This window comes from Dysidea avara, chromosome 5 (assembly GCF_963678975.1).
Source record: "Dysidea avara chromosome 5, odDysAvar1.4, whole genome shotgun sequence".
NCBI lineage: Eukaryota > Metazoa > Porifera > Demospongiae > Dictyoceratida > Dysideidae > Dysidea > Dysidea avara.
This window is the reverse complement of record NC_089276.1, coordinates 13374985-13383989: the sequence shown is the minus strand read 5'-3', so window position 1 is coordinate 13383989 and position 9005 is coordinate 13374985. Positions and strand designations below refer to the sequence as shown.

Sequence of the window (9005 nt, the reverse complement as noted above, 5' to 3'; positions counted from 1 at the left end):
TGTCCTTAATATACAGGTTTCACTGTATGTCTGCGTGACAGCAAAGAAAGTGTAGTTTTTTTTTGAAGTGCACATGTACACATGCAGTGAGGCTTCCACACACATCCAATTTTCTGACTTTAACCAACTGTAACTTGGCTATTTAGTAAGCTATTGAACTAAAAGTTTCACACCATTCAAATTCTTCCATAGCATTGTAAAATACCAGGTCCAAATTTGAATCCCATACATTGAGTTATGGTGCTTCAAAATCAAAACAGTAGAGTGTGTGGAAGCCTATAACTTGCTTTATCAAATTCAGCCACATATTATGTATTAGAGACCTCAAACTGAATCAAACATATCATCAAGGCATACCATATAAAATGCATGTTAAGTTCTAGACATATGTGTGTAATACCTGAATCATTACTCCCTGCATGCTGCAGTCAAAATTACAGGTAGTTTTACCTTCAACTCAGACACTTTAGTATAAATAATATACTTGACAGTGTATTGGTCTAAGTTTTATAGGACTAGCTGTTCAAACTGAATACAGACCATGCCTGTTCTAAGTGCTATTTTTAACTGTAGTTTCTAGGATATGCTGTGATGACATAAAACATTTTATACACCTATAACAGTATAGTAAAATACACAAATTTCCTGGAACTATAAAAAACTGCAAATATATAAAACTATAATTATTTTATTTCTTTGGTTGGAAGCTTCTCTTAATCTTCTGAGCAAAATCTGGCTTTGAATCTTTGGTAACTGCAGAAAACACAAATGATAAGCAGTACCTCTCCTTACATATTTTATAACACACCATATTTAGGATGCTTCTTATGGATGTCATTGATTATAGCACTCATGGTGAAGCCAAAGTTATAATTCTCAGTATTCAATTCAATATCTCCACGATGTAAACCAATCACATGGCGTTGTTTATCTGTTGTTGTTTTAACAATTGGTGAGCCTGATGATCCTTCCTCAGTATCGCACAAGTAGAGCAATAAATAATCTGTATACAGAAATAAAGTAGCTATAGAGTTATGATAAATGAGTAAGATACCATTGTTATCACCTAAGGGCAGACACCAAGGTGACAATAATTAGATATTCTGCAGCTACTTGCACATGCAGTGTTTAACTGGCTTCTACTTCACTGTGACTGTAAGCAAAAGAAGAAGCACTGGTATGCTATTTTACTTTATTCAAAAGTCCTCTGATATTTAATTTCCACAGTTAGGCACTAGCTTATATTATTAAGCTCTTAAGTTTACCTACTGTGCTAAGCTGCAGTGTAAAAATACTCAGTCTATATACGCATGAGACCAAATATTAGAAAACCATTGATGTACACACGTGTATGGGTAAAAACAGCCATATTAATGAACCTGGAGACCAAGGACCGAGAACTGGGGGTCTGCAAGGAACCTGGATTGTGATGATATTTGTGACCAGATTTGTGAAAAGGGGTCTTCCACACACATCCAATTTACCAATTTTGATGATCAATACCTTAAGATTGGTACAAGCTATTGAATTGAAATTAGGTCAGAGGTGGGTACCACCATAGCTTAATGGATGGAGAAAATTTCAGGTTTATATGTTAACTGAACAGTGAGTTATGGTCTCCCAAGTTCATAGTATTGGATACCCCTTTTCGCAAATCTGGTCACATTTATCAATTTCCTAACTTTTACCCTACATACTCTGCATGTCACAATCACTCACAATTGTATAGCTAAAGCACTACACGGTACTTATCCATTAGAATTTTTAAGTGCAATATAAGCACTTATTCTGGACTTTGGTTTTTAGCTCGCAGCTGGTTAACATTGGCCACACAAGTAAATGGATGATGAATCTAGTGATTTGGGTCTTTGACCACAATCAGTTAACTTGCGGCAGTCAAAGGCATCAGTTTCATGCCCTATGTTAAGCATGAGGCCAGCACTTCACTGAAGAAGCTTCTCCCCTAAAATAAGTTGACATCTAAACCAAAGTTCATGCAATAAACAACTGCAGACAAATGATGGATTAGTGAAGAAGTTTGGGAGTAGGCACTTATTGGTATGTGCTGTGACAGAAAAATGGTCTACCATAACCTGTAGAGTTACACTAGTTAGTACAAGGTAAAGACTGTATATAAACATCATAAATTACATAAATATCAGTAAAATCCTGTAGAATCCTCACTGGTCTCTGATCCAAGTCCTTGGTCCCTGGGTCCACTGTTTTTACCTACCCAAAAATGCAAGTTACACAAAAAGTTTTATCATCTCAGTACTGTAGTTTGTGAATTCAACCATTCAAAAATCTTTGTTTCATCTCCGTATAGATAGGTTTCTGAGCTATACTTGTTTGTTTATGTTATGGTCATGAAAGAAGACCTCAATTATCCAAACCCTCGATTATCCGAACAGTATAAGTGACTGCTCTATTAGAATGTTTGTCTATTAGTTGGACGTTCTATTAGAGTAAGTGTATGTTCTATTAGAGTATTTGAACATTACTCTGTATAAAAATGAATGGCCTTCATTTCTTCGAATAAATTCAGTTATCTAAACACTTTTATGATTAAACTGGCACACAGGTATTTGGATAATGGAGGTCCTACTGTACTAACAATCTTTCTTTATTGAAAATGTCTTCCTCCTCAAACACAGAAGCACATATTGGAGAAAACTATATGCCCTGGCAAAATTCATAGCAAACTAAAATTAGCCAAGACATCCATATTTTCTCTGCCTGCCAACTACATGTATTTACATACAGTGTAAACTCAGATGAACAATGGTTAACACTTTGAGCAATAAAAAGTGTATGCAACTTCATATGGAATTGTACGTAAATAGTAGTGAAATCTCTACACAAATGTTCCACAGTAGTTACTTACCACATCTTCTACACAGCTGGGTGGATTTGCTTAGAACTCTTCCATCAGGATGGTGATATACAGAGATAATGTGTTTTGACACATTCCAACTGGTATTGGCAGGAAGAGAGAAATGCTCATCCAAGTTAAACTTGCAACTATCAACGGAATACTTTTTGCCATCCATCTTGCTAAAGAAAGTAGCTTTTTGCAATATTTCTTCTTTCACTTCCACAATGAAGTAGTCAAGAGCATCATACCCTAATTTAGAACCCTATATAAAAATACACCTGAAATCTTCTACGTATGACAACCAATGTACAGAATTTATTTATTTATTAATGCTTTACAGCACAAGTGCTGAAGGTCTGTAGGGCACCTGGTCCTACAGCCTGCTCAATGACATTAGCTACATAAGGTGTGTTTGAAAGGTGCAGAAAGGAGAAAAATTCCATAGCTGGACCTGGGTAGCCTCGAACCTGCAGCCATCCGATTTACGCTCAAACGCTTACAGGAGTCTACCAGGCGGTCAGGATGTTTTCTCCTTGTTATTTTCATGTTAGAAATTCTAGAGAGTGACTCATCTCTAAGTAACCCAAGTAGAACCAAATGGATACTAGTTTATTTATTAATGCTTTACAGCTCAAGTGCTGAAGGTCTGTAGGGCATCTGGTCCTACAGCCTGCTCAATGACATTAGTTACATAAGGTGTGTTTGAAAAGTTGCAGAAAGGAGAAAAAAATCCATAACTGGACCTAGGTGGCCTCGAACCTGCAGTCATCCGATTTACGCTCAAACGCTTACAGGAGTCTACCAGGTGGTCAAGATGTTTTCTCCTTGTTATTTTCATATAATTATATCCATAGAAATTCTAGAGAGTGACTCATCTCTAAGTACCCCAAGTAGAACCAAATGGACACTAGTTTATTTATTAATGCTTTACAGCACAAGTGCTGAAGGTCTAGGACACCTGGTCCTACAGCCTGAATATTAGGGACAAGTACAATGAATAATATAGCTTCCAATATAGGCTGTTACAATTTTTTTATTCAGTGGAATTTTCTGCTGACTGACCAAATAACTGATGACTTAAGACAGGCATAACTGAATAACTGTTTATGTAAGTCTGATGTTTTTCATTGTTAGACATCGCTCCAGCCTGACAATACCTTTTTGCATACCGCAGCACATACAATGCATGCATCATGGACTTACCTTTGTCTTCATTTGTGTCCCATTTCTTTTCACTGACAGCAAAAGGTGTTAATTTGCGGTAGTGCATGATGGCTTCCCTATGTTTGTAAAGAAATTCAACTGTATTCTTCATAGTGACGGGACTGATTGCAGAGGCACTTCTTGTTCTATTCCTCATTTGTAATTCTTTGTAATGGGCTGAATATATAGCTGAAAATGAAGTGAAATGACCACTTCATTGATGGTTGGGGTGTGTGTGTTCATACAAATACATTATGCCTTGTTTTACTACCTTTTTGATTTCTATGATCCCTTAATTTTGCTTTGTATGTACTTGATAGCAATAAACTGCCATGGTTAAAGTAAGGGTTTGGTGCATGTGAGGTGATAATTACCCTTGTTATAGCACTTAATTAGCACTTAGCAAATGAATTAACTGTTTGTCGTGAATTTTGTTTGTATAAGTAATTAGAAATTCTAATTTGAGTAGGGATCATATAGAAATAAAGAGCAACAAAATAATAATTGTCATCTACACCTGCAGCTAGGCCTATTTCAGCTAGTGTATAGCCATGGCTGAAGTAGGGACTAAGTGTCCACTAGTATAGCAGATCAATGACCTCCCTTGTTTCATTGATCCTATTTTGTTTAATGCTTTTCAAAATTGCAGAATTCATTACTAGTAAAACATCTCATAACATCGCATCAAAGGAAAGAATGGTGCTAGACACATTAAAAATAAATTACACGACTGAATTGCGTGACTAAATGGATGCTCCAACTTTCAATTATTAAATGTGAAGTGGCAATTCTGCTTAATATTTACTGTCCCACCCATTAAAAATATGAGAAGCATCTCTGGAATTGATTTAGACACTACGGAAATTACGGCTGAATACACAACAAGAGTAAACGCGAAGTGGCCATTCTGCTTCAGTTTCAACTATGTTCTACCCATTACAATTAAGTGAAGAGCAGTATGAGAAGTACCTTTGTAATCAATCCAGTCACACTACAAAGCACTGAAGCAATGACATGTTACTACAAATCAACATCTACTTGAAAGAAATGGGACACAAATGAGGACAAAATGATGTACATATTGTAGCTACTGAAAGGCCACATCTCAAACACACCAATCAAGAATTGATGTGCTTTTAAATATCAAATGCAGTAATAATATGAATTGTGTTCAGTATTTACTTTCTTTCAGGTGCACAGATTGAACATTTTAATTAAACTGAATATCGTCCCTACCATGCTGGTATTGTTCTTGATGCTTTTGGTCACCTTACTATACCTAGACTCTGCCAGCATAATCAGCCGTGAAATCAAATCCAGGTGTGTACACATGAACTGGTTGCCATGCAAGTATTTTTATGACAATTTTATGATAGCATTTTTGGAGGCTGCCATTTTATTTCAGGGGACATCTGTTACACAGTACTAGCATACCATATGATAACACTGACATATGTAGCTAATGTACAAACATGAGCCAACACTGCAACGTACACTTATTTTATTATTTCATAGCTAGACGTTAGTTGTATATGTTTTGTTAGTGCATACATAGATAGGCTATATCATAATAACACTCACATGAGGCATTTGAGAGATCTTTTCATTAATGTAAACCTTTGCATCCTCAGGTATAAGTTCCTCTCCTGTTATCATTTTTGGCTGCAAAGATGGATCATCAGGCTTCTCCTGATGGTAGCCAAACTCGTAAGTTGCAGTACGAGCTTGGTGCAAACTTTGAAAAACATGATGGTTGGTGACCAACATATTTACAGTGCTTTCATTGATGGTCAAAGTGCCAACAAAACCACTAGCATGGCCACCTTTTTCAAAGCTGATAAAATTGATACGAAAGAGTATAGTGTATACGTGTACATAGTTACTCACTTAATGCGACATATAGCATAGATCCACGGCTGTATTGCATAATATAAATTGCTTCCTTCAATAGGGGCCTTTGGTAGTAAATACTCGTTGCCTTCATCATCATCATCATCATCATCATCCAAATCTTTTACTAAAAAAAATATTGTCTTAATGGCACTATGTACCTAAGTCATAATATCACCTGGACAAATCATGGCATCTGGGGAAGGAGCACATATCATGCCACACTCAACTTGTAGTTGAAAAGCTAAAGATTTACAGATAAGGTCATCAAAGTCCTTCATTGCATGTAACAATCCTTCAAATAGTTGTTTTTTGTCATCCTGCAACTGTTTAAGAATCTTTTCATCCAGCAGGTAGCCTGTCTTATCTGCATCAGTGGTGATTTTCTCCAAGTATCCTTGGTCATCTGCAGTGATGACATTTGCTTGTCTCAGTTTTGGTATTAGTAGGTTAATCGGAATGCCATCAATTAACTCCAAGTGCATGTTATGGATAGCATCTCCGGCAGTTTTGGCATCTGTAGAGCACATTATCGCTAGCTGTTTGTTATAGACCTATCAATTTTAAGCCCCACTCCCCCCAGAATGGGAAATGTCAGGATTTACGCCAAGCAAACTTGATTACTCAATTCTCATCCACAAAAATTTGGATTTCCATGTGGGTGGGAGGTCATTTTTCATTATTCATTGTTAATACTCCAAATCATACTATAAAGGTTAGCTAAAGCCTTTTAAGAACTAATACTTATGTTTTACCACCATTTCTGAGGTGCAAGTGACATTTGCTTGCTGTAAAATAATAGCCAACCTTCTTAGCACCAAAATACGTGTGCATGTGATTGATAGCAGCAATAATGAAATTAAAGGCGGTGGGGTAAAGAGGGATGCGGGCAGGGATGAGAAACAAATAATCAAATTTTCCTGGCCTTAGGAAGGGATGTGAAGTTTAAAACATGCCCGAGGGTGGGGAATTTGGACAATTCTTATTTGTGGCATGTGATAAAACCAAAGTTCCGTGTCAAATCCCTTCTTATCCTCACGTCATAGGTGTGGGGATTTGACCTAACAGTTTAGGCCATCATTATTAAATTCCTTGTTTCCTGTCACCGCCCGCATCACTTTTTAGGTAACTGCACCAAATTTTAATTATTTGATTATAGATCACGTGAATGCACTATTTCTTGATGGAAGAGGCATAGAGTGACTATGTTTTAAGGTAAATGCATTAGCTGTGCGTATAAACATTGTAGAAGGACGGAAGTCCCTCCACTCTTCTTCCACAGGGTACATAGGTGTACAAACCTGGCAGCCTTCAAGATCAAGATACTCTAATAGAGTAGTTAGAGACTGAAATAACAGGAGTCAAGTGTATAATTAATAATCACCTCCCACCTACATCAGTTTTTGTTCCATTGGGTGACAGGAAACAAGCAATATAATAAAGATGGCCTTACCCCCAGGTTGGAGAATTCTACTAGGTCAAATCCCCACTATATCCTCACCCTTCCCATACTGGGGGGGGGGGGGGGTGGGTTTAACATTGATAGGTGTATTAAGCTACACGCATGTACAACTTACTGTATTCAATCTTCAATTGTGGCAGTGGTTCACTGTCTATTTTTCTTTCCCTTAAGCTCCCCCCAAGTTTTTCTGCTACGGGGTTATTGCTTCCTTCCAGCACCATTGTCAGTTTATCAAACGAGTCTGTTTTACCATTCTTCAAATCTCTCAGGATAACGTTATCAAGCAGCAGTTTCACTTTGTCTCTACTCAGTGGCTCAATACGTATCGCACGCAGAAATGTAGCACTGATCACTCCCCCATCGTGTAGTGAACTAAGAATACTGCCGTGGCTGATAGGAAGGGTAGATACTAAGATATCATGTGATTGCGTGATGGCATTAATCCGATCATCGATCTGATGATCAGTCTTCTTGTGTCTCGCTTTTTGCCCTATTCCGCTCATCACGGTAGGTGTCCACTACGACTCAATTAGCTAGGCTACACGTACGCAGAGTAGATAATGTGCAAGGTACTGCTGTGGTGCCTGGATGAGCACGGCTGGTGATAGGACTAGATTGAGAGCGAGGTCCCGGCGATCCTGAAGAATATAATTATTTGTAATCATAGGAGTGCGCTCGTAGGAGTGTGCTTTTTGCCGGTATCACGAGACACAAACATTAATGAGTTTGAAACGGGAGGCAGGGCGATACTGTGCAAACAACTTACGAGGTATGCCCATAAACGTACTGTACTTGTTCACTGTATGACCACACAAACTGGTTTTATAAGTAGACTAAGTACAACTGTATTGTTGATTTCAGTTCCGTTTGAACATTCCGTCAGCGCCGCGAGTTAGCTATTCCGTGGCGGTTTTTAAAGTAAAAAAACCGTAACTATATTTACGGGTTGGTATATATATATATTTGTTAATGTACAAACTCAATCATGGTAGCTACCAATCAGTTAGCTATCAGAAGTCAGTGTGACACTATCACAGCTAAGTTGAAAAAAAGGTTTTGGCTTCACCTCAAACGTAACGCGGAACTTGTAACGCGGACGGAAGTGTTCAAACGAAACTGAAATCAACAGTACCTTAAGGTAGTTTCTTCCCGCGGACTGGTGCTGATTAGTCTGGCGCGGCCGCCCCTTCGCTTGTAGGAAGGAGAAAGCGAAGGGGCGGCCGCGCCATACCACCATTATGTGCAACTGTTGTTATGCCTTTTTCTCGAAGGTTCTGTCTGTGTCTGTGCGTGCGCCGTGTGCATGTGTGTGCTTGTCAATATGGTGTAGCTACTAACTACTGTATCAGGGGCGGATCTAGGATTTATAAAAGGGGGGGGGGGGGGGGGGGGGGGGCTAACTCAAGGTACTAATCTCTTGAGTAGAGGTGTGCAAAGCAGCGTTGAAACCGGATCGGGTCAATCGGGTCACATTTTCTCCGGGTCCGACCCGGATTGGATCACGTGAGAAGAAACGAAATTGTTCGTTTGACGACGTGGAAACTTATAAACGCTATCGCGTAGCTCTTTCGTGAG

The 9005-nt window shown here is 38.4% G+C and overlaps 2 protein-coding genes across 2 annotated transcripts in view; one reads left to right on the top strand and one right to left on the bottom strand.

Moving 5' to 3' along the window:
* Nucleotides 1-573: 573 nt before the first annotated feature.
* On the bottom strand, nucleotides 574-8376 carry LOC136256129 (uncharacterized). Its single transcript, XM_066049067.1, has 7 exons — nucleotides 7546-8376; nucleotides 6147-6485; nucleotides 5966-6095; nucleotides 5660-5912; nucleotides 2885-3137; nucleotides 809-1003; nucleotides 574-753 (listed from the first exon to the last, which is right to left on the bottom strand). Exons 1-7 carry the CDS (start codon nucleotides 7931-7933, stop codon nucleotides 689-691), a joined length of 1623 nt encoding a protein of 540 aa, XP_065905139.1. The 5' UTR covers nucleotides 7934-8376; the 3' UTR covers nucleotides 574-688.
* LOC136256130 (uncharacterized) overlaps nucleotides 8116-9005 on the top strand; it is a 37474-nt gene continuing 36584 nt past the window's right edge. Inside the window, exon 1 of the mRNA XM_066049068.1 lies at nucleotides 8116-8199. The gene's annotated coding sequence lies outside the window, so the exon portion shown is untranslated. The remainder of the gene's footprint in view (nucleotides 8200-9005) is intronic.

What these genes read in the sequence shown, in the direction of transcription:
- LOC136256129 (XM_066049067.1), bottom strand. Translation starts at nt 7,933, where the DNA reads ATGAGCGGAATAGGGCAAAAAGCGAGACACAAGAAGACTGATCATCAG. An exon ending in AGATGCCATGATTTGTCCAG is followed by an intron (nt 6,096 to 6,146) that starts GTGATATTATGA and finishes TATTTTTTTTAG; the next exon opens with TAAAAGATTTGGATGATGAT. An exon ending in TATGCTATATGTCGCATTAA is followed by an intron (nt 5,913 to 5,965) that starts GTGAGTAACTAT and finishes CAATTTTATCAG; the next exon opens with CTTTGAAAAAGGTGGCCATG.